Raw genomic sequence first — 26409 nt, 5'->3', positions numbered from 1 at the left:
ACAGTTGATTGGAAAGGGTTATTATAACCTGATTTTGCTTCCTGTTGAAGTCCATCCTAATTTCTCTCTATGCATTCTCAAAGGTCGCTCTTCCTAAAATGTGCTGTAACATTTGGAGGACAATCTATCAACATAATAGGTCTTATGCTTTGCCTTTAGTCATTTTGACTCTGTCATGTCAGGTAGTGCGGCATTTTGCTCTATTAAATATTTATAATGTATATCTTTATTAGAGATGAGTGAGCATACTCGCTAAGGGCAATTACTAGAGCGAGCATTGGCCTTAGCGAGTACCTGCCCGCTCCGAAGAAAAGATTCAGGTGCCGGCGCGGGTGAGAGGAGAGTTGCGGGGGGGGGAAAGAGGGAGGGAGAGATCTTCCCTCCGTTCCTCCCCACCGCTCCCCGCCCGCCGCCGCCGGCACCCGAACCTTTTCTCTCTAGCGGGCAGGTACTCGCTAAGGACAATGCTCGCTCTAGTAATTGCCCTTAGCGAGTATGCTCGCCCATCTCTAATCTTTATGAATTCTTCACGGATTATGCATTGTAACAGAACATATAAACATGGTTTATGACACTTACTATTGTGCTGCACTCTAATACTACAGTATCTTCAAATCTCTATATATGAAAAATATACATTTTCTTGTAGGAAAAGAACAGAATTCTAAAAAAAAGAAATTCTATCTCCTGTGAAGGCATTGAATAGTTATCATCTCTAGCATTTTTACATTGGATAGAGGACCGCTAGTGTGTAGTATAAGAATATTAGAAGTTACCAAGGAGATCTTTGACCATGCAAAAGCATGTTGGCCGCACACTGAGTACATAAATACAGCTTTTATAAACTTCAAGGGGGCTTCTCATGTACCCCCTACCCATAAATTCTATAGAACATTGTTTATAATAAGCAATCACTTTCTGCAGAACCTCTTTTTGAAGGCTGCTGTTACATGAGCACAAGTGGCAGCCACTGGCGCTCACATTTTCTTGACAGTTGCCGGGCTGAACTTGCAAGGGCATGTACAGGCTTGCAGTTAGCGCTATTGCACAAGTGCAGATGAGGCTTGGCAAGTGTTGGGAAACTGAGCACTAGCAATAGCTACTGGTGCTTGTGTAACAGCAGCATTGGAGTACCTTTTTGCCCATAATTCATTGATTTTTGAAACTCTATTCTTTAACCCCTTCATAACCAAGGGTCATTGATGTGCCTGCATCCAGGTCACATTCTGCAGTTTTGGTATTCCCACTTTCAAATAAAAAAAATTTTTGTTAATTTTTTTCAAGTGATACATCTGCATAAGGGACAAGTCGTATTTTTCAATGGTACTATTTAATATACCATATAATGTATCAGAAGACTTTTTTTAAGTTGTCAAGTGGGGTGAAATGGGGAAAAAAACACGTAATTGCACAATTTTTCTTTTTTGGTTGGGGTGTTCTTTTAATGGATTCCTAGTGCAGTAAAAATGACATGTTGTCTTCTGTGGGTCAGTGCTGCAATCAAAGTTCTCTCCAATCGTGGCTGTTGTGGGTGGGCGTCGATGTCAAAGATATCTGATACCCGCTGTGTATGGAGCAAGTTCGGCTTCTGAGCCAGCGCCATATACAGCATTTGCTATGGATGGCTATATACAGTACATCCTAACTGTGCAGAGCATATGCAGTTTTGGATGTATTATAGCTGTAGTGTATATCTGCAGTAGTTGAAGAACTGAACACATATGATCTGGTAGATGATTGATTGGTAGTATTCTGGCCAATCATAATGTTGTGTATGAACAATCCCAACATACTGGGCTAAATACGCCGATTTAAGCATAATTAAGAAAAACAAAAAATCAACAAACACCAAGGGCAATGCTCTTGTCCCAGTTTGTTAATGATCAGCCAATCATGCTATACTTATCTAATTTCAGTCAGCTGACTGCCATCACAAACAGTTGTCCATGTAAGATTGTAGAACGATGGTCGTCAGAAATGTTCAAAATTGGCTGACTATGATCTTTTGTGTATGGTAGTGTAAGAGGGGAGCTCTGCGTATCCATCGGCACAGGAAAAAAACTTCCTGCAAAAGTGATCGGTGACAGATTAGCAGCAACTCCCATCTCTGTATAGTCATCAAATTCTGACAGCCCAATGTGACATTGATATAAATCTAATTTACAGGTATGACAAAGGCATCTTTTCATCAGCGTGCTTCAGATTTTTGTTTCTATAGTGAAGATGTTAAGATTCTCTACTTTCACCAGAGTTGCTTGATTGACGGACCTTGTGGATCTCAATTTCTTTCAACGTCTTAGATTTTACATTCCAGTTATTTTCTTTTAAAGAGATTTTTCCATCTCCGACTCTCTTATAGCCTATACATGAGAGACGTCTAATGGGTTTGGGTCCCGCTACTAGGATCCTGCACTTATCTTCTATTCTGACCCCAAATTCACGGTGTCTGGGAGGAGGGGTATAGCCATGTGGGCTGTGTAATCCAGGAGTTGTGGAAAGAGTAGCTCGGCTGTTTCCATCTGCTCAGCCACCTCGTTCAAGAAGCTTTCCTTCTCGACCGTGTTTAGCAGAGATAGGAGCACCGCTTTAACCCTTTCCAATCCAATTTGTATCCTGGTTTTCCTAGAGGGCTTTCCATTTTTCTGCCATTATACAACAGCGCTATATGCTGGCTAAAGCCAGTACTGCATCAGGTGACACATTGGATAGGCTCCGACAGCAGAGAGGCTGGCAATATACAGTAAGAGAACCCCGACGGACGGCTTCCAACATCAGAGCTGTACAGCCTTAAATCATAACGTCTTCAGACATCAGACAGTGGATTGGAAAGGGTTAATGTTTGAATTTTCTATGAACAAGATAAAACTATGCAGATTAATCCGTGTGATACACAATTGATTGTACCTGTATGTAGGTCATTTTATTAGAATGTGCCAGTGAATGACAGCTGGATTTAGACTTTATGCTGAGAACTCAAAATAACACATTTTTATAATGTGTTGATTAAGACTATTTTTTTTTTTTCTCATGGGGTATATTTTTGATAGAAAGCATTACTTTTTTTCTTTTGGCATATGAACTCTTAAAATTGAGACTCCATATTTAAATTTTTCTTGGTTATGTAAATTGTGTGGTTTTCGTTTGAAATCTGTAGCAAGGTGTTGGTGTACACTGCAAAAATGTATCAAGTTAGGGGATTGTTAATTTCTTCCATTTTACATGATATAGATGCGCATACAGTAAGTTCTTCTTGTTTTTTGTTTCTGCATGTTCGTGGTGCCAGTTTTCCTGTGCAGCGTGATAACTTGTGTACTATGGTATATATCTTTGGTGCAGGCAGTTCTTCCAGTGTTCTTCTCACAGCTGTCGAGCAGATTCTTTGTGCCACAACACCTGTTTTTCATGTGAAACAAAAGCTCTCATTATAGCTCAGCACGTTTCACATAAGCTACTTTTTCTTCTTTCGACATTTAGCTTTCGAGTTTCATATGACACAGCTGCCTTAGTTTTTATGGTAGTTTCCTATTTATAAACTTCGATATAAAGTGATTGTACGGTAGTTTCAAGGTCATCAAATGTTGTTCTTGAAAAGTCACTTTGATTAGATTGAGTTAAAAAAGAACACGTTTTCTCGAACCAAAGCACACATTCTCTTCATACAATGATCCAGTATTCCATAGTAACATAGTATGTAAGGCCGAACGAAGACAATGTCCATCTGGTTCAGCCTGTATAACCTCCTTGTTGATCCAGAGGAAGGCAAAAAACCCCAAGAGGCAGAAACCAATTAGCCCTTTTGGGGAAAAAATTCCTTCCCGACTCCCTAATGGCACCCCGTTCTATAAAAAATAATTCCCAGATATGTATCACACCCCTTTTGCAGTGAATGGCAAACTCCACTTGAAGGAGCACTATTAAACTGTGTATGAGAGGCCATCTTCTGACTTGTAAGAAGCGAACCAATTGTTCAACTTGTAGTGTTCGGGGGCAAGGGGGGGAACATCCACAAAGATATGTCAGTATGGTCAAAATCCAAACTGTAAGAGGTTTTCTCTCTTACTTTGTGCCTTCCAATACTGTAAAACTTTGGCTTCTAGAGTCTCCATATTGTTTAGAAGTGTAGGGTATAGAGATGAGCGAGCATACTCGCTAAGGGCAATTACTCGAGCGAGTATTGTCCTTAGGGAGTACCTGCCCGCTCAGAAGAAAAGATTCGGGTGCCAGCGCTGGTGAGCGGTGAGTTGCGGGAGTGAGAGAGAGGGGGGGGGAGAGGGAGAGAGAGAGATCTCTCCTCCGTCCCGTCCCCCCGATCTCCTCCGCGGCTCCCTGCCCCCCGCCGGCACCCGCATCTTTTCTTCCGAGCGGGCAGGTACTCGCTAAGGACAATGCTCGCTCGAGTAATTGCCCTTAGTGAGTATGCTCACTCATCTCTAGTAGGGTACTATGTGAGATATGTTAAACAGGAAGTCCTCCCTCCTGCACAAGCAGGAATTAAAATTCCAAACTCCTATTTGTACATGAAGATAAAAAAATAAGTAATACCTCCTCAATAAGAGCTCTCCTACGCGTTTCAAACCATTCTGGTTCTTAATCATAACTCCGTATTGGATTTTAATTCCTGCTGATGGAGGATTTCCCGTTTCACATATGTCACATATTCACCTGAGGTTAGGCTCCGTGTGTCTCTGCTTCAGGCGTTGGATAGCTGTGTTCCCGTTTTATCAAGGTTACCAATCCTAGATACTCAAACATGAAACTAATCCAAATGTATTTGTGTCTGAGACACTATCTGATTTTGTTTTAAAATGAGACTTGGCCTAAATAAAACATGGCATCCAAGTATACATGACCCTTCATAATGGTTTTACAGTGTTGCATGTGGATAATCTATACATATAATCTAGATTTATTTTAGATGTATTCAGTTTAATTCTTTCGTAGGGTTGTTCTCCTGTTTTTACGCCTACAACCTCTTTCTCCTTCAATCCTATCCTGGAGCAATAATGCATATGTTAAGCATCAAATCTGATCAATGATAGACTTGCCTTTTAATTTTGTCTTTTAAGAGTTTCTGTATATGAATGCAAAGCGGATGCATGAGAATTAATTTAGGGCATCTAACAAGAAAGCTAGTGGGTGTTCTTGCTCAAGGTACTGTTAGACAGTGTATCTTCTATGCTAAACTAACTCCCTATTGGGCCAAGTGCACCTTCCACACTAAAGTGCGTTGTCTGGATGCGGAAGTGTAGTCAAACTCAATGAAACAGCTGAGTAAGATGCTTTAGTGTTAGAACGCACGCTTGCTTTTTTAAATACTATAAAGGTGCTATTATGATTGCCATTACCTCTAGTAATAGCATTAACTGCCAGACAGCACCTGCGCTTGCAGGTTCAGCCCCACAATTGTTGGAGAAATGCGGACACTAGTGTTGGCCGCTATCATTCATGTAATAGCTACTGTCATGGAATATAAAGGGTTAAGTTTCAGAATGCAATAAGTGTATGTTTCTTACCTTGTATTGGACTATTGACCTTTAAATAGAAGACTAAAACCTATGCTTTGTAGTGCCGGGAACTAGGATTTTAAGATAAGAAGTCGACAAAACCTTGTGCAAGCAAAACCTTGTGCAATCAAGAAAATTGATTCGGCTTGTCCTCTATAGGATCAACCATATTTCATTTGCACTTGGTCATAAACCGGGAGCGTACAGACCCATAATGTGGTAGCTACATGTGGCCAAATTGCCAACCAATGGCCAGAAAATTTTGCCAATAAGACGACCATATCTGGAACTGGTGGGCTTGGGTTGTGGCTGCATGTGGATTACCGACAGTAACATAGGATGGTACCATGAAAGTAGTTGGGAAGAATATTATGTTAAGTGCTGTTCATGTGCCATGTGAATGTTCACTATGGTATGCAATATGTATATATTCTTCAGATTGAATTTCCATTTTTCTTTAAAACATCCCCCTTTATCTCAATCTGTGCATTGCATTTTGAGCAGTGTATTTTATTTTGTGCATGACCTGTTGTAGACAATTCAGCTCACTTATTGCCAATGTGTTTCACTTAAAGGGATTGTCTGAGTTATGAAAGGACCGCCTAAGGGGTTTCCAATGGTGTAAAATACTGTATAACAAAACAGCTGATACTCCTCACTCCCCTGCTCATCCTCTGTTGCTGACTCTGGTCTCCCTGCGGACATCCTCTTTAGAGCCTTCTACAAAAAAGCTGCTGCAGCCAGTGACATTGCTGCAGCAGCAGGTTTACAGCATGCCATAGGCTGACTGCAGCCTGTAAACAACAACACAGCAGAGACTGAAAATTGAAAATAGGGCTGTGAAAATTTGGCAAACAGTAGCAGGTGGTAATTTTATTTATACTCCTGCTAACATATTTAAGGCGCTAAACAACCCTGCTCATACATGTATTACTCATGAAATGTCTTCTTATTTTCGCAGGGCATGAAATATCTTTGCATTCCAGCATCTGATTCACCAAATCAAAATTTGTAAGTACCGCACCCTATTCTGGAAGAGGCTTTATTTGAAACAGAGTATAGATATATGTTAAAAATCGTACAGAACAAACACGTGCTACATAAAGTATATGACGTAAATGGTCACCACACTTTGAGACAGCTTGTATTAATATTGATAGCCCATGTGATATCTAGCTAAAGTGAAAATACCTTTATTTGCCTAAAAGAAATGTTTTGGGCTGAAAAATCCCTGTAAAGTGCCAGTAACTAGGGTCTCTCTAGCTCCTAATTTGCTGTCCACTGCCTGTTATCAAGTGAAGTCCATATCTAGCAACAAAGTGTAGGGGGTGTTCTCTCATGCTGTTCATACAATCTATGGAGAGGGAGACAGAGGCAGAAACTTGCACAGACATTGCTTCTGCTAACGGGACATTCACGCGGCATATGCAGATTTCGGTTCGTGAATACGCAGCGTATTCGCAGATCAGAACACTTCGTATTGCCTGCGCAATTTGCCCTGGAAGCGTTTTTTTTCCTTTGGACTATTTTGGTTCGTAATATGGACCAAAATAGGATGCGCCATGTTTTTTTTTCTTTTTTTTTTTTTTCACGCACACTAATGCATACGTGAAATACGCAGGTTGGAATGCCCCGATGCAAAACAATGGGGATTCAGTGCTCTGCATTATGCACATAATACAGAACATCTTTTGTCAGGGTAAATTCTGCGTACAGCACCAATCAGGCCCACCCCACTTGCCCCGCTGCCGGCGGTAAAGAAGAGACACCACACACGGAGGTCTGGTATAGTTCCTAACACGGGGACATGACTGCGCACTTTATTACAGATTACATGGGATCTTATACCCTTTGGTCTCATCACTAGGAATGGGTGATGGGCTCATTGGCTCAAATTCACCGCATAACCATATATGTAAAGTCCGGATTTCCGGCTGAGACAGTGAAAGTTATGTACGTAGTTGAACAGTCGTTATCTAGATATGGCGCTTCTGGGAAAACAGCCAAGTACACGGCCTTCGTGTTCGGTTCTGTATCATCTCTGAATTTCTGGACACATCTCTCTCGGCCTTGCAAACTTTTGGAATATCTGATGTAAGGCGACATATAAGTTTTTCGCATTTTAACTTTGAATAGAACTTGCATACAGGTATAAAAGCATAAAAAACATATGGCAATATATACATATACCCTCACACTTTATACCTAGATAAATTGAGCCCTAACGCTGAGTAATTTAGGCCCCCTGTCCTCGGGCGTTGCGGTATCCCGCGGCACAGCTCAGCCGCTGGAGCTGCTGCCCGGGAGCAGGAGCCACAGACGAATCTCTGCCAGTCAGCCTAATCTAATAGATAGGCTGACTGCAGAGATCAGGGCAATTCGCAGCATGCTGCGAATTGCCGGCAGCGAGCGGAGAATCTTGTGGGCAAAGGGCCGGCGCTTTCCATAGCAATGCTATGGAAAGCTTCAGATGGCGTGATTCGCTGGTGGTTTACTGCAGGCGAAAATACGCCCATGGACGGGGCCTTACTTTTGTTACAGCTGCTGAAATCACATTTTCACTACTTGGTACTGCTGTACACTTCATGATGCTGTTATTTCTGTGTGTACTACAAAGAGTTAGAGAGCAGAATCTGTTGTTTGCATGAGCAGTGTATAGGGGAATCATAACAGCAGTCTCCCCCCACCAGCTCAGAGAAAGCTGAAAATCAAAGGTACACACATGGAGGAAAAATGAAAGATAAGTCATATGGTGTTACACTGCCATGTGTACACATAAGAAATATTCTGAGAAATTATCTGAAAGTGTAAGTACGCTCTTAGACAAGTTTTGGATGGGCATATTGCACCCATATTTAAAAGTCTGTAATACAGAGGTAGCGCCTGGAACCTCCAGGTTTTCTACTGAGCTGAACGTAGACTGCTACAGAACCTTTTGATGTGACCTTTGAAGACCACTATATTAGAATATATGTAAGTGTAATTCGACAGTATGCAGAAAATCTTGACTTTCTACGAAAAATAGTTAATTGAAAAGTGTTCTCCAGGCTTCTTAACTGATGGCCGATCCTTAGGATACTCCAACAATATTAGATCTATAATGCTCTGATTGTAAGCATCCCAGCTGATCAGTGTTTGAAGGAACCATGGCGTTTGGGTATTGCAGCTGCAATACCAAGTACAGCCATTACTAAAAGTACGGTGTTGTGCAGTGCAGAGCAATGTAAACCATGAAGAGACACTGACGTTTTCTGGAGCACCCTGGTTCTTGTGAACAGCTGATCAGAAGGGGTGCCTAGAATCGGATCCCCACTAATATAATATTGATGGCTTATCCTAGGGATCAGGGGCGTAACTATAGAGGATGCAGGGGATGCGGTTGCACCCGGGCCCAGGAGCCTTAGGGGGCCCATAAGGCCTCTCTTCTCCATATAGGGAGCCCAGTACTATGAGTAAAGCATTATAGTTGGGGGCCCTGTTACAAGTTTTGCATCGGGGCCCGAGAGCTTCAAGTTACGCCTCTGCTAGGCATAGGGCATCAATTTTTTTTTTTCTTTAACCTGGATTACCCATCAACGCTTTCTTAATCTTTTTAGAATATTTTGTACCAAACCGCAGCACAATGTCCAAGATTCATACCAGTTTAATGATATTAATAATAACATGGGAAAAGCCTCATTAGATTAAAACAGACAATAGAATAGAATATCTTCATTATAACAACATAAAGCTGCACTTCAGCTGAGGATGAGAGTTGCTGAAAACCGTGCAAGTTTAGTAGCAGAAACTACCCAGTATTCAATAAATCCAAGCACATTGTGAGACAAAGGTTTATTGGCAATTGGTTATAGTCATGCAGTATTGATACTTTTCTTCCAGCCTTACCGTACTAAAAAAGGTAAAAAATTAAAGCACATTTATAAGGGGGAACTTTGCAAACCTTGAGGTGAACAAAAAGACGTTAAAGGTGGTATAAAGGGGAAGTCCCTAACGACATGAGGTTCACTTTGGGTTCATTTTTGCATACGTGTGACTCTGTTCAAGAACACTTTGCTCTACAGTAGAGGGGAACACGTCCTATTTATAGTTAGGATGGATTTTCCCATTTGTGCATGGGTCAGTAAACTTCTGATTTCTGTTGGGTGAGGAAATACCTTCTACCCCGTTAGAAACCAGCGATGATCAATGAGGACCATGACTCATTGGATTGTAATGGGTCACTTTTGTCTTTGTGAATGTTTTTTTCTAAACTTTAATATTGAAAAGTTTTTACATTTTCATCAAAATACACTCTGGGGCAGATTTATGAAGACTGTCTAATAGCAACCAATCACATCACAGCAATCATTTTTGAAGAACATTATAAGAAATAAAAGCTGTGTTGTGATTGGTTGTTAAAGGCAAAAAAGACAGTTCAGATTTTCTGTTAGGTGGCCTTTTTTCAACCTCCCCTGATTATGGCCAACTGTATGTGGACACCACTTCTAATTATTGAGTTCAGGAGTTTCAGCAAGATGCACTGAAAACGGGGGCAAAAGAAAAATCAGGCACACAGCAATAACATGGTGGTACCCCAAAAATAAACCTAGCCTGATTTTTCGGGAGGCTTGAAATAGAAGCCCCCAAAAATAAGTTGTAGCTACATTACATAATGAGAAAAAAATAGGTATACCTATTTTTATATTGGTATAGCCCTAGTGGGCTCTGTCCACATCCCTCTTGCTGCTCCCCAGAGGCCCGGTGCAGTTCCCGTAGTCCTCGGCCGCCCACACAAGATCACTTACTGGTTACGGGATTCTGCATCATCGCTAGGCGATGACACAGGAAAAGCAGGAGTTTAGAAAAAAAATCTATACTGCGCATGTCCAATGGCGAGCCATGTGGACCATCCGCAGTACAGATGAAAAGGAAGGTAAGTGGGTACGCATGGACGTCGCTGCTCCCAGGGCCGCATTCCGCATCCGAAATCCAGCTCCGCCGTGAGTAGGAGGCCTTGCCCTAAAAGCGGTATTGTCATAGGATGCCACTTTTTCCACAAGTCAGATCTTGACATTTCTGATCAGCCGCGATCATCTGTAAGTGTATTACTGTGAAGTAGTAGTGTCTCGGTGTAATATCTGTTCAGCCATGAAGTGGTAGACCACACAAACTCATAGAGCAGCGCAACAGAGTTCGGAGTTATGTGGCACTTAAAAAAAAAAGAAAAAAGAAAAATCACCTATCCTCTGTTGCATCAATAGTTTCAGACTGTTTCTGGAAGTAACATCAGCACAACTGAACCATGTGTTGGCAGCTTCAAGGAAAAAAAAAAAAGTTTCCAAGATTGAGCAGGTACACACTTGATCACCATGCCAATGACTATTGTCCACTCTAGTACCAAAGAACGATGGACTTTGGAGCGCGGGAAATGTTCTTTGGCGGGATCAATCACATTGTACAACATGGCAGTCTGATGGATATAGAATTGGGGAATACCTAGTGCAGGCTACTTATCGGAATGCATACGGCCTACTGTAAAACTTGGTGAAGGAGGAATTATGCTATGGGGCTTTACGTCAGGGTTTAGGTTAAGCCCCCTATTCCCAATGGAGGGTGATGCCAATGCTAGAACATGCAAAGGCATTTTATACAATTGTATGCTTCCAACTTTGTGACAAAAGTTTGGATAAGGCCGTTAGAACGACTGCCCAATGTGCCTAAAGTGTGGTCTTTAAAGACCTGGTTTGGTGTGGAGAAGCTTGAGTGGTCTATGCAAATGCCTCATCTCAACCCCATCAAACACCATTTGAATGGTTTGGAAAACAAGTCAGACCTCATCCACTGACAATATCTGACCTCAAAAATGCTGTTTTGGCTCAGTGGGCATGAATACCCACAGACGCACTATAAAATCCTGTGGAAAGCATTCCCAGAAGAGTGGATGCGATCACCTTATTTTTGGAGTAGGTCTTATTTTCAGGAAAACGGGTTTTAGCTGCAAAATGCGACCAAACTCCATATTAACGTCCCTGTCACAGTAGGATCCAAACCTAAAGCAATAGAAATACTCTGTAATGTAAAACTGAAATGTGAAATCAGTGAGAGGAAAAAGGTTTTCTCAAATGAAACTAAAGTAATGTTCGAAGAAAAACAGAAACTGAATCTGACTGTTTTTAATACAGATCAACCATAAAAAACAAAAAAAAAAGGTCCGTCATGAGATTGGGCTAACTGCTCATAAATGTCGTAGTACAATCAAAAGGCTTCTGCAATGACATCTGTCTGATCCACTGAAGACCCTGAAGAGCACAGTAAATGGCTCAGCACTATACATGTTAGCCTTATTGTAAGATGGGACCTTAGCTTAAAGGGGATATCCCACAATCCAACATTTTGGTCAAAAGCCCAATACCTTCCTAACATCATGAAACAGAATGCCACACGGCCAAATGAGCTTACTATGTGTCTCCTTTCTATGTCGTTAGACTATGTAACTCCTGTTGGTGCAGCGCTTCGTCACTGATCAAGCTGGGTGCTTATTCTGCTATGTCACATGACCAGCTTTTGCAACTGGGAAACTACAGTTCCCATAGGCACCTGCATCATCACCTGACGCCTTCATACACTTACCAGTAACACTACTCTGCCTGTGCATTGAAAGGTGTTAATTGGATCAGTTTAAAGGGGTTGTCCCGCGCCGAAACGGGTTTTTTGTATTTTCAACCCCCCCCCAACTTACCTGAATCCCCGCGCTCCGGTGACTTCTTACTTACCTGATGAAGATGGCCGCGGGGATCTTCTCACTCGGTGGACCGCAGGGCTTCTGTGCGGTCCATTGCCGATTCCAGCCTCCTGATTGGCTGGAATCGGCACGTGACGGGGCGGAGCTACACGGAGCCGGCATCCAGCACGAGCAGCCCCATTGAAAAAAGAAGACCGGGACTGCGCAAGCGTGGCTAATTTGGCCATTAGACGGCGAAAATTAGTCGGCTCCATGGAAACGAGGACGCCAGCAACGGAGCAGGTAAGTGAAAAACTTTTTATAACTTCTGTATGGCTCATAATTAATGCACAATGTACATTACAAAGTGCATTAATATGGCCATACAGAAGTGTATAGACCCACTTGCTGCCTCGGGACAACCCCTTTAACACCTTGTCCTCCCCATGCCTGCCAACATTTTAGGAAAGGAAAGAGGGTTGGGTAAGGCAGCACAGAAAGCACACTGTGGCACTTTTTCTAAGCCATATCCTCTACCAGTCCCTGCCTCTGGCCACACTCAGTCCCCATATTTGAACATGCCAAAACTATTAGTAGTATGTGCTTTTAGGGGTGGGACCCAAAATTTTAACATGTTCTAGAGCTGAGCAAACATACTCGCTAAGGACAATTACTCGATCGAGCATTGTCCTTAGCGAGTATCTTCCCGCTTGGAAGAAAAGGTTCGGCTGCTGGCAGGGGTGAGTGGTGAGTTGCGGCAGTGAGCAGGAGGGAGAGAGGGAGAGGGAGATCTCCCCGCCCGCCACCGACAGCCGAATCTTTTCTTCCGAGCGGGCAGGTACTCGCTAAGGGCAATGCTCGCTCAAGTAATTGCCCTTAGCGAGTATGCTCGCTCATCTCTAACGTGTTTCCTACCTGGGTAATAAAATCATGTATGTGAAATGTCTGCAATGTAGCATGCCACAGAGAATTATCCCTAAACTAATAGTCTAAGAAAACAATTAAAATAGTCCAAATATATATTATTGTATTCCTTAGTAGAACCTTTCATTACATAAGTGCAGCACCAGAACCGACATCAGCATATAAGTACAGCACCAGAACCAAGCTCAGTATGTAAGTACAGCACCAAAATCAATAAAGGGATAAATTGTGAAGTCAAGTCAACCCCTGATATTTAATTTTGTGCTTCTTATTACGACCATAATCACTACAGACAATACATTGACTACAGGACTGATCAGAGGCAGAATAAACAATGACATTGTAACTCACATGTGACGTCATTTCTACTTGGCGTTGTGGTTTTCTTCTCCATCCGGTCCAAATCCACACAACAGCTTCTCTTGGGCACAACTTGTCTCTCCAGAGGTTGCCACACAGATGTCTTCTGACTCTTTGCTTTTTCATATCTGTAATCCCTATATTAATATAAATGTGTAATAGTCCTGCACATGAATTCCCCTAAATACGGTATAACAGTGCAACTTGCAGCGCCCCCTGAGAGAACAATAAGCTGAACGGTTACCCTCTAATGAACAATGATCCACACTGTGCCCCAGTAGTAAAAAAGGAGCCCTACAGTCGTAGTCATAGGGGACAGCAATGGAAGTGTACTAGCTGGTTCATTCTGATTGAAATCTATGGGAGCTGAAGCCAGCGATTTACACGTCAGCCTCCTACACTGGTGGGGTCTGATGCAGACGTGTAATAGCCACTTCAGCTCTCATTGCCAGGCATCCAAAGCTGTGAGTCCCTGGCGATTAACTACTGATGACCTATCATGCGGACAGGTCCGCAAGTACTTGCCCAGAAAACCCTTTTAACCTTTTGTCAGAGGAGGGGGAACTAAGCTTACTAAATACAGGGGGAGAGTGCAGAGACACAGCCTGCTCTGTACATACTCATCCTATACTGACTCAAACTCCAGCTTCTAAATAAGAATATTACATGTTTATATATAATAAGCCTTGTTACCATTCTACTGCAGTAAATTCATTACTAATTATACAACAACCTTTGATGAGGGAGTCAGAGCTGAAGTGGGAAGCTTCAGTACTTCCCTTTTCAGGTATTTGTATATGTGCATGTTAGAGCTTTACAAAGCTGAGGAACATGTCATTAGAAAACAATTAGCAATAACCATTTTTTTTTTTCGCATTAGAACAATTCTATATTGACTTTTAAAGATGATTATCCTCAAAGTTTTGCAGATAACTATAAAAGTCATCAGTTCACTGACTATCTCCTATATGTATCCAGTCACATCATGACGAAGTTCAAAACCTTTTGGTGCAGGATTGGCACAAAATGACATACAAATTAGCACAGAATGTTGTGCTATTTTATGATGGAAGGCATACTGGAACTCTGACGGGCCTCAACGTAGTGAATGGGTTTTGTCAATGGACAATGGTACGATTCAGCATGGGAGATGTCCAGCAAGCTGGACAGCTCAACATACGGAGCTGCCAACTGGAGCACAGGCGTTCCCAGGTTTGAGTCCTGAAACAATGTGTTATTTCCTTTGAAAACATGATGGAAGTGTCCCTTGTGACTTATACAATTGCAATGCTAGTTGTGTTTCCAATGTAGCACTTTTGAAGTTAGTTATGAAAGAAAGCCAAACATATAGTGGTTAACATCATGCAATTTTTGTGTGTGTGGGGAGGGGGGGGTGTGGCTCCAGTGTTTCACTGGTTAAGTAAATAACTTTTTTTTTTTTTTTGGATATTTAGAATACAACATTTTAAAGAAAGTACGGCATTTATCCACGACTGTCGGCTGAAGGGTGAAGGATGCCTTGTTCACTGGTATGTGTCTCGATAAATGTTTTGGAACAACATTTGGGCATAATTTGATTTTATATTTCTATTTTCCTTATTGGTCATTGTGTGAGACTGTTAGTGTCCTAAGAATAGTAAATTACTCTTGAACTGGCTAACCACAACCCAATTTTGACGAATGGTGTGTACACGTCTGACATAACCATAGTTCATAGTTTGGAAATTAAATCTTTGGAAGTAAAAACTTCATAGTTTGCCAATTCTATACGTATGGGATATACACACACCTGCCATTATTATAGCAAGAACTTGCAATAAAGCTGTTTTATAGATGCAGTGCAAATTGATTTTGTCCTAGCTTCTGTTGAAGATTGGGTTATGTGAACATGGATATACATTCAAGCATATAGCTGTCACATGGCACAGTTAAACGTTAACTTATCTGAAAACCGTCCACAAAAATACTTTTTTTGTATTTAAATGATTGTATTTAGAAGCAGCAAAACCATATTTAATGATTTGTGAAATTTACCCATTTTTAAGTTTGGCAGGTGTGTCCAGAAGCGTTACTTTGGTAGTAGCGTACATCATGACGATCACAGATTTGGGGTGGGAAGATGCACTGGCTGCTGTTAGGGGAGCAAGAACGTGTGCCAATCCCAACATGGGTTTTCAGAAGCAACTTGAGGACTTCGGAAAATGTGATGTTTTTCATGTAAGTAAATCTAACGTGCTTTATTATTTATACTATGTGTCAATAATGTGGCTTGTCAAACTATGGAAATAGCCAAAGAGAATACTATTCTTATGGTTCTGGCACTCCACGCCATTAAATCTTTTTATTTTACAGGAAAGGCAAAATGCTTCAGGCCCCTGTAATAGTCAACTGTTGAAATCTATGTTTAAATGCTGACTCATTTCTACTAGACACAAAAAATCCACTTTAAGCCAAAAATAATTTATTTGCTTCCCCTCCCTCACCATTAAATTCGATCTAACTGACCAAATTACTTCCTCATCCCTAAAATGCAAGCTTCTGTTAAAAATTAGTTGCTGAATCATATGTACAAATATACAGTTGCCATCAGACTTATTCAATGTACATTGTAAATTAGGTTTGCATTGCCTTTTATATCTTTTTCCTTGTTTTGTGCTAGGCTATACTCTCTTCTCTTAACTTTTTGGACCACTCTTTTCACTTAACCATATCTCTAACATGCATTTAAACAAAGTACTAGCCAGTCCACGTGTTTAATATATTTTCTCTCAAGCACACCTGAAATAACTAATAAAGACTTTAGATTAGTTGCCTCAGGTGTGCTTGAATTTGGAGAAACCACTTGTTATATTTGTGTGGAGCTATTTACAATCTTGTGGGTTTTTTTTATGTTTTTTTTTTTTTTGTCAAAAGCTAAAAGTTTGTAAATTTGACAAATCTAATTTGCAATGGGAGTTGAATAATTTTGACTGCAACTGTATGTGAGGTACGAAAATCAAACCTTGTTCACAACTAGTTAAAATCTACATTAAAGTTTGCGCAACTTTGCTTTTCTTCACTCAATTTGAGTTACACTGTGTGTTATAGGCTAGTCTTAACTGCCACTACATTTCTCCACAGTCCTTGTTGGTTCAGTGTCTGTCATGGTTTGGTTATGCCCACTTATGCTGATCGCCGCCTTTAAATCTCTACTACATTACAAGTTGTGACTCCAAATCAGTACAGGATAATAAGTATTTATTTGTGTAGATTGGACATAAACTTAAATCCATAGTGACATTTTCTACAGTATAATGCTTTGAAGTATGCTTCTTGGAATACAGGAACCCCAAAAGTATATATTTTTTCAGACTAAAAGATGTGCCTGACTATAGGTCACTCCCAGGTTTTAGACAACAGACTATAGGAATAAATATTTTATACAAATTAACACCCCCCCCCCCCCTAGATTTTATGGAATTGAATAATATAGCAGTGGCTATGCAATACCTCCCAGTACATTAAGCCCCATAGAAATCAGGAGATCTGTATGGAAGCTGTTATTGCCGTAGATACACCATTCGCATGCACTTAGGTTGTTTACGAACATATATACATACATCAGGACCTTTTGGAAGTTACGAAGGGCTCTCCTCTCCAAACATTGGGATACAATAGACAATAGGATACAAGTGACTGTAGGGGAAGCTATGCAGCGAAGTCAAGTGCAAAAGTCCAATAGGGACAGAGTATGCATGTCCAAGCCATGAAGACAGCTCTGAGACTTATAGGGGGAGTCCTATATTGGGATCCCTATTTCAATGTGTTTGAAAACGCAAAACAATGCACTCACACATAAGATGTTTATTTCCAAAATGATCCGTTCTCCAGATATGACAAATTTTGATTCCTCTTCTCTCTGGTTGTTTACTGATCGTTTGTCAATAGAACAAAACCCCGTCCCCCAGCTGGGCCCTGCCTAAAATAAAAAAATGAGGGTATACTCGCCTCTCCTGGAGCTCCAGGATGCAGTTGACAGCCACTGCCAGTATTGGCGGTGACTTCCAAGAAGACAGATGGGTATAAGCATGTGACCACTGCAGCCAATCAGAGCCTCTAACTTTACACCCCCAAACACATGGCATCATAGCGCCCTGGATATCGGCATTGATGCCAGGAGCACTGACAGAGGTAAGTATACTCTCATTTTTTTATTTTAGGCAGCGCCCCCATGACAAAACCCCTTTAAGTAAAACTATTAAAAACGTTCACAGCTTTAAAAACTTCTGATTGTGCAAACAGCTGAAGAATATCATTAGTACCAAGTGCTTTTTAGAAACTCCTAAAATAGTCTCCTTGCTTTGAAGGGGTTCTCTGGTTTATACAATTGCCATTCTTTTTCTAGTTGTCCTGATTTATGTGGGATTTCAGTACTGGGGATCTTGCCCTGACCTGTCGTCTCAGTGGGGACCTGGCACTTAATGCTTTTTTTTATCCGGCAACTGCACTGAATCAATACACAGTGGGCCGTCAATTGATTGCAGTGCGAGAATAGCTATGTGTAATGACCTGCTATTTGTAGAGGCTAATAGAGGGGTCCCAAATGCCACCTTTTTGTGTCTTACTGATGGCTTTTACTATATAATCCACATTCTAGCTCTCAGCCTGATGCCAACATCCTTGAGGCTGAAGTTGAGCAATGGAGCTCCCTCCCTTTCTTTTTACCATTTAGGTGTCTATGTCACAATTGACTGCAGCATCTGAGTGGTTAAATGATATTAATAAAAAGATGCACAGAAGTAGGGTGGAAGTGCATTGCTGGACTGATAAACTCAATATCCACAGCTGTCCTAAAGAACATGCATGGTATGTTGGCCAGGAACTCTATCCTTTCTCCTTAGGGAGAGCACCTAGAAGGGGAGTGAGTGAGGAGACCTATAAGGCCATCCATGCTCCTCTGGGTAATATGCAAATAAGGGAGATGGAGCTGCCTTTTATTAGGTGGCGCTGCAGAGGTATTGTTCCATCTTCCTTATTTGGTATGTTGGCTACATGCAAACTTTGCAAAAGCTCTACTCAGTATGTCAGTGTACATGACAGTCACTGGAGCGCTCTACCAAGAGTAGTGACCAATGAATCGTTTGGTGTGTACAACTGACAAGAAGGCCCAATATAATGGCTTCCTTATTTCATCTTGTGGAATACTAAGGACCCCTGGAATGCAGTTTGAGAAACTTTTGGTTTCAGAAGATTTAACCATCCCCTTTTACAGCTGGTTTAGCTGGAACTAATTCTCTATTTACTCTTTCTGTCCCCTATCTGAATTATTAGTTACAACTTCTAACTTATAGCACTAGTCACGACCAGTTGTCAGTTTTTACTATTTTCTCTCTGGGTACAGCTCTCACTCCTCGCAGCCTGTGCTCAGTCCAAGCCGTTTTCTCACTCAGTTCAACTAATTACCTTACATATAGGCAAGGACTTCTTTAGCAGGCTCGTTATATATACAGTATTATGTACGAATAGTTAAAAAAAATAAAAAATTCGTTGCCTGATTTTTGACATTTTTGCACCCATCAAGCTTCACGTAATTTAGTGCATCAGCTTTATGCATTTTGGTCCCAGAACATTGAATGATATCAACCGAGAAGAGTCGTTTGTAAAGATTTTTCCCAATTTCATAATTCTGTCGATTTGGGTTAAAGAAATAATAGGGACTTTCCATCTTTAATTTTTATGCATGGTCTTAGTCATTTCTGTGGTGTGATTCTGCGTGAGCATTACAAAGCAAAAAAAAAAATAGCATCAGTGGGCGAAAATTCATTGGAAATAAATGAATTTGATAAGGGCTTCTTTGTTGTCTTGGGTACAAGTTGTACATTAGACCCCCGATTATGGCTTATACAGTATATATGAAATAAATTTACATTTGGTATAATGCATATTAACCATTGATTTTTATATATTTTCTAGGGACTTGTACAGGTTTTTATACTGAGGACATTTTGAAGTTTCAATTCCTAAATTGTATTGCCTTTATCCATTTGTGCTAATGAAATATTTTTAATTCTACCTCCTTACAACCTAGTCTTAGTATGTACTCTGAAGTAGATATTAGTGGAATAGTATTGGCAAAGTCCATTTTGCTGCATCTGTACCTTGTATTAGTTGGCATGTAATATTTTCTGAGGCAGATTCCGGTCTGTCTAGTCTGGCAAGTTTTGAGCGATAATCATTGCATGTAAAAGGGCCTTAATGTAGTGTGAGGACCAAAAAACTAGTATTGTGACACAACTTTCCAATAAGGATTGTAAGATGGTAGGATGTAATAGCCAACTTCTCTTTTATTAAATAAATTTTAAAAAATGCATTAGATACACATTTTGGGGTGAACCCCTTCATCAGTCAGCTGGGTAGGATATCACTCTTGGGACTGGAGAAATATGAACCCAAAAGTGCTGGTGGTACCAGTAGCGGAGAGAACCAGGGCTGGGAACTCCAGGAGAAGTAGGAAATGGTCATTTCTCTCCAGTTCCTACCCAGCTGACTGATGATGGGGTTCACCCCGAAATCCGTATCTTATGCTGTTTTTAAATTTATTTAATAAAGAGACGTTTGTTATTATGTCCTACCGTCTTAAAACTTTGTGGGAGAGTGAGGCCACGATACCAGTTTTTTTTTTTTTTGGTCCGCACACATCTAGCTTACCCATCATTGGAGGGTACATCCGGTTGCCAGCACATCTGTTATGTATCTATTTTTTTGCAACCCCCTCTAAGGCTTCTGATTTGAACCCTGCCTTCAAATGAAAATGGAGAATTCAAGTTTGGCTAGAGATAATGAATTGTCTAAAAGGCACCATTCAGGAGATTCCAAGCCATCCCCTGCTAAGAAGCTTGCTCTTTTATTAGAATGATTCTGATAATAGATGTATATTAGGGAAAATAAGTAAATGCTCTATTCCCTGCACATAGTAGCTCTCAGCCATCCACCTCATTGCTGGGTACTATAACTTACATGGTGAATCCTCCATTTATGCAAGTGACAACTAGATTTTTGCAAAACCGTTAGTGAATATATGAATATGAACAAGCTAGATCTCCAAGAAAACGGCAGGTGAAAACCAAAATCAGCTTTTAGCACCTATCCATAGAATAGGTGATAAAAGTCAGATGGGTAGGGGTCTCACGACTGGGACTACCACCAATACTGAGAATGGGAATCCTGTGTTCCCCTCTCCTCCTCACTACAGGCTCACTGCAACCCTACAGTGAGGAGGAGATCGAATGGAGTTGTGATCAAGCATGTGCGATGTTGCCGATTTTGTCTTCAGTGGGACTACCAGAGATAGCCGAGTGCTTGAAATGCATGGAGTGGCACCATGCATGCCCAACCGCTGTTTCATTCATCTGTGAAGGGTGCATTGAGATGGCAGTGAGAAGGAAAAAGGGACACAGGACCCCTCTTCTCTGGAATAGTGGGGGCCTCAGCAGCGAGACCCCCACTGATCAGACTTTTATCACCTATCCTTTAACTCGTTCCACACTTCTGCAAAGCAGAGGTTCCCAATAGATTGTGGATGCTATCTACAGAATTGTGTATCCTGCTAATAGTGATGTCCGAGACTAGGATTGTACACAGCACATTGGCCTACAAGGCTCTTATTGATATCTCTGCTTTCAATTTTACTTTACGCTTTAGGATCCACTCCCATGCAAAAACTTCATCAAAAAGTTTGAAGTTTGACCCCAGCCTTAAATGTAGATGACATTTAATAAGACAGTATGTTCGTTATTTGTGAAATATAGAAACAAATATTCAATTTTAATAGTTGATCTTTGTCCTTCATTATTAAAAAGACACAATTAGGGTAATGTTCGAGCTTTTTGTCTTAATTGGGTTTTTTTTAACTTTTTTTTTTTCAGCTCCGAAATTGGTTGAAGGAGACCTATGGCGAAAGCCCTTTCCTTGACGAAGAAGAAGCCAAACAACTTGTTGTCAAACATAGACAACACGAAGAAGAATCAAGTGCCGGAAGTTCAGGAAGACAGTGGAGCAGCCACTTGACCTCCCTCTCGTCCATGGCATACAGCAATTACACTACAGAGACATAAGTTTCTATCACTGCATTTGTATCTCCTCTCTAACGTACTTTATACAGTCACTACTCTAAGTAAGCAGCACATTGGTGATTGCCATCCAGGGGGGAGAGAGCGTAGATGAGATGAGAGCTCTTAAGATCTAGATCCTTGCAGAGACGAGTGGTGCATTGCAAAATTGAAGTGCAGGTATTGAATTGCTTTCTAGCTTGACACAGGGAAAGGTTTAATTCCACTATTGTACATTATTGGCATCTTGGCACTTTATTCTATATATATCTTAAACACAAGTCTTTGTCATACGTGAGAACTGTGTCATCGCTTCAATGTGCTTCTTGATTTAATGTATACTTTAACATTTTCTACCTCAAGATAACAATTATTTGTGCCGTTACCAAACGCGACAACTCGAACACCTAACCAACTCAAGAAGTAATTGGCTATGTATTTCTCAGGTAGTTAATCACAAAAGAAATGGCTGAACCATTCCGTTCCAAAACCAATTCACTGCAACCTCAGTGCCATAATAGACTCAGGTAATGAACAAGCCTGCGTAAAATTAGGAATAGATTTTGTAGCTTAAAGCTGAAGATATAGGAAAATGTTTGATGCTACTCACTGTGAAAAAAGGCATCTTACTGGATGCAAGGAAGTGTATGTTAGAGAATAAGACACTGACACGTTGGACTTAGTATGACCTTAGCAGGGCAGAAGTAACATATGTGATGTAGGGTAAGTTTATCCCCATTTTTATATAAACAGCGGTCAGTACTGTTGAAATATGACATCATTGGTGAAAGCATTGATTGATTTTGGGACTCAATTAGGAAAGTAATTATGCTTAAAATATGTAATTAAAATGGCAGGAAATGGGGACTTTGCACTATGGATTGAGATGATGAGGACACGTGTAGACTATGCTATAGTAACTCACTCTAGTAGGACTGAAAATGGCAAGTGTCTGTGCTTCTTAAGGCTGGGTCACCATGGGGGCTGATTTGCAGCGGGCATTCTGCCGCCGATCAGTAGTGGAAGCCTGCCACCATACTTGGATTTTGAAGCGGGTTGGTATTCCTGTGCGGAATTCACGCCCTCATTGAGAAAAGATGAATTCCGCACTGTAAACGGGGATAAAATTGAATTCTGCATCGCATGTCCATTTTCACACGGGCTTTGTGCGGATTACTTCCGCAGCTGTGGATGGGATTTTCATAGAAAGTACGCGATAAATCCGCCCCATATGAACCCCCCTTACATTACTTCTAGAAGTCTTTATCCAAAGTTTTAAAGTGGGCATCAGACAGAAAGAAAAGTGCAATGGAGAGAGGTTATAAATGTGTTATGCCAGATTCTGAAGTGGCAAAGTCCTATTTGCACAAAAATTTGCCATCACTACTAAATTGGGAAAAAGTGTGCGAAGCCAGTCACGGCCTATCAAATGAATCCTAGTTTACGCCAGAAGCTGGTCTAAATGATAGAATAACCTTCTTCAAGGGGGTTTCAGCTGTAGATTTAAAAAAAAAAAAAGATTCATGGCAAAACAGGATGTGCCAAATGTTAATAAGTGGCTTGTGCTGCTTATAATAACTTGCAAATAAGGGAGATGGAATAATACCTCCACAGCGCCACCTATTGGAAGGCAGCATTCCTTCAAGCCAAAGTTAGACTCTTCATACAAACCTTGTAACAATGACTGGGAATTAAAAGCAAAGCCAGACGCCGTGTACAGGCAGCTGTTTCGGGGTATTTGCCCTTCATCAGTGTGCAGTAGGAGTCTGGTTTTGCTAGAGAGGCCTTGAAGGATTGCTGTCTTCCAATAGGTGGCACTGTGGAGGTATTATTCCATCTCCCTTATTTGCATATTACCCAGAGAAGCATGAATGGCCTTTTGAGTCTCCTCACTAACCGTCTAGGTGCTCTCCCTAAGGAGAAAAGATAGCGTTTATAATAATTTGGCACATTGTACTCTGTTGACACTTATTGAAGACTGGCATGTGAAACATCAGTCTTGGATATAAAAGACCCCACATGTGTAATTTAAAATAAAAAAAGAAGCATGTCAATATTGTTTTCGGTTCAGTTGTGAGTCACTCCACTTCTATGCATTTTTAAAAACTCCCAGTAAGCCATGTTAATACTTAAGCTTAAGTCATGTATTTTGTATATTGTGGTGCCATTAAAATGGACCAACATATCAGTATCAGCATGCTCTGCTCCATACACTGTAGTAATAATATCATGCAGAATCATTTAATCAAACTGGATACCATTAAAATGGCTTTATAAATAGAACTTTTTATTCATGCAGGACCATCTAAGATCCATTAGGCTATAGCCATGGCTCAAGACCATCTAAGATCCATTAGGCTATAGCCATGGCTCAAGACCATCTAAGATCCATTAGGCTATAGCCATGGCTCAAGACCATCTAAGATCCATTAGGCTATAGCCATGGCTCAAGACCATCTAAGATCCATTAGGCTATAGCCATGGCTCAAGACCATCTAAGATCCATTAGGCTATAGCCATGGCTCAAGACCATCTAAGATCCATTAGGCTATAGCCATGGCTCAAGACCATCTAAGATCCATTAGGCTATAGCCACGGCTCAAGACCATCTAAGATCCATTAGGCCATAGCCACGGCTCAAGACCATCTAAGATCCATTAGGCTATAGCCATGGCTCAAGACCATCTAAGATCCATTAGGCTATAGCCATGGCTCAAGACCATCTAAGATCCATTAGGCTATAGCCATGGCTCAAGACCATCTAAGATCCATTAGGCTATAGCCATGGCTCAAGACCATCTAAGATCCATTAGGCTATAGCCATGGCTCAAGACCATCTAAGATCCATTAGGCTATAGCCACGGCTCAAGACCATCTAAGATCCATTAGGCCATAGCCACGGCTCAAGACCATCTAAGATCCATTAGGCTATAGCCATGGCTCAAGACCATCTAAGATCCTTTAGGCTATAGCCATGGCTCAAGACCTCTAAGTTACCTACTAGAGATGAGCGAGCATACTCGCTAAGGCAAACTACTCGAGCGAGTAGTGCCTTATTTGAGTACCTGCCCGCTCGTCTCTAAAGATTCGGGTGCCGGCGGGGGAGAGCAGGGAGGAACGGAGGAGAGATCTCTCTCTCCCCCCTGCTCACTCCCGCAACTCGCCACTCACCTGCGCCGGCAGCCGAATCTTTGGAGACGAGCAGGCAGGTACTCGAGTAAGGCACTACTCGCTCGAGTAGTTTGCCTTAGCGAGTATGCTCGCTCATCTCTATTATCTACCTTATCTTTCAGTAAACTGCTTGGTTCTACACTGGTTTTGTTCACATATTACTCCCTGATGCATCCTGTTGACAAGTGACCTTATGGAGATTGTTCTTGGTGTAGTTGGGCCCTCCCGAATTCTTCAACAATTGTCAATCTAGACATTAATATTCCAATTCACATTAATCGAAAGCAAAGAATGACAGAGATGTGACACGGATGGTAGCATGGGACATTGTAATAGCCGAAACGCTGAAACCTACAGTCGCTAGCAAACTATGACTGAGCAATTAAATCCTTGAATATTGGGAAAATTATGATTTCTGTTGGGGTTTTGAAGCATAAACCACTGTATTTGCTGCATTATTATATTATATACTTTCCAATCTCTGTGTGTAAATATAAAGTGAAAATTTGTTTTAATATTTCTTTGTGGACTTTTATTAGACTTGTCAGTTGCATAAGGTGCGGTGTAGTTAAATGGCAAAGCGTGTTTGAGCAACTTGTCCAGAGCGTACTGTGAATCGACATGACAGTCTACAATATGTAATCACTTGCCTAATGATGAAGGCTTTAGAAAACAGGAATTTGTGTTACAAAACTTTTGTGAAACTTTTGTAGGCAGTCATGCACATTTGTTTTTGTTTTTTAAGCAAACATGGTGGCCTAGTCTAGACCCAGCTCTGAGCTGACTGACAGCTGGGATCCTGCTCTAATGGCCAGGAGTGGAGAAACCTCCGATCTCAGGTGTTTAATCTCTTGAATGAAGCAGTCAGTAGTGACCACATCATGTAAGCTGTTGATGGTGAGAGGGCTTCTCCTGGCACCCAATGAGTTACAATGGCAACAGAAAACCTGGTGTAGACCTCGGAGATTGCCATGAAAGCAATCCTTTTAGAACCTGCCTCTAGGTATACTAAGAACTGTCATGGGCATACTACACTGCACTCCAAGTAGTGCACTGTAGTATACCAGCAATCAAACAATCACATCTGCAAGTCCACTTGAGGAATAAAAAAAAAGTTTAAAAAAAAAAGCAAATTAAAAAGATTCCTTGCAAAACCAAAAGAAATATACAAGTATTGCTGCAGTTATAATCACAGCAGTTATAAGAATCTTATGTCTTTTTTTCCCCCCCTCCTAGTGAATGATATAAAAAGAATTTGGAAAAACAATGCCAACATTGCTGTTTTTTGTTCATCTACCTTTTGAAAAAATGCAATAAAAAGAGATCAAAAGGTCACGTGTACCACAAAATGTTACCACAAAGGAAACTACGAGAGGAAAAAACAAACAAACCTCGCACAGCTGGCAGAATGTTATAGGTTTAGGAATGCGGCAATGCAAATACTACATTTGCATAGTAAGAACACTTTTAAAATAACTAACGCACAATATGAATGTAAAATACTGTTTCCCTGAAAATAAGACCTACTCTAAAAATAAACCCTAGCATGATTTTTGAGGTTGCTTATAAGCTCTACTTTCATCCATTGAACTATAAGCCCTACTTTAAAAATGAGCCCTAGTTACAGCTAATAAAAGTCAATTTAAATAGTTTCCAGGCAACT

The 26409-nt window shown here is 41.0% G+C and overlaps 1 protein-coding gene across 2 annotated transcripts in view; it reads left to right on the top strand.

The window, feature by feature from the left end:
• Window positions 1-24788, top strand: part of DUSP22 (dual specificity phosphatase 22) — a 56817-nt gene extending 32029 nt beyond the window's left edge. Inside the window, exons 4-7 of one of the 2 annotated variants that reach the window (XM_066579269.1) lie at window positions 6466-6515; window positions 14943-15017; window positions 15534-15705; window positions 21393-24788. In XM_066579269.1, coding sequence (XP_066435366.1) covers window positions 6466-6515; window positions 14943-15017; window positions 15534-15705; window positions 21393-21581 — 486 coding nt within the window. In that variant the 3' untranslated portion in view covers window positions 21582-24788. Of the gene's footprint in view, window positions 1-6465; window positions 6516-8198; window positions 8312-14942; window positions 15018-15533; window positions 15706-21392 lie in introns of those variants that run through there. The other variant, XM_066579270.1, reaches the window with a different exon arrangement.
• The last annotated feature ends 1621 nt before the right edge of the window (window positions 24789-26409 follow it).

The sequence above is a fragment of the Eleutherodactylus coqui genome, chromosome 9 (genome assembly GCF_035609145.1).
Source record: "Eleutherodactylus coqui strain aEleCoq1 chromosome 9, aEleCoq1.hap1, whole genome shotgun sequence".
Taxonomy (NCBI): domain Eukaryota; kingdom Metazoa; phylum Chordata; class Amphibia; order Anura; family Eleutherodactylidae; genus Eleutherodactylus; species Eleutherodactylus coqui.
Note: the sequence above shows the minus strand (reverse complement) of the source record. Positions and strands in the feature narration are given on the sequence as shown.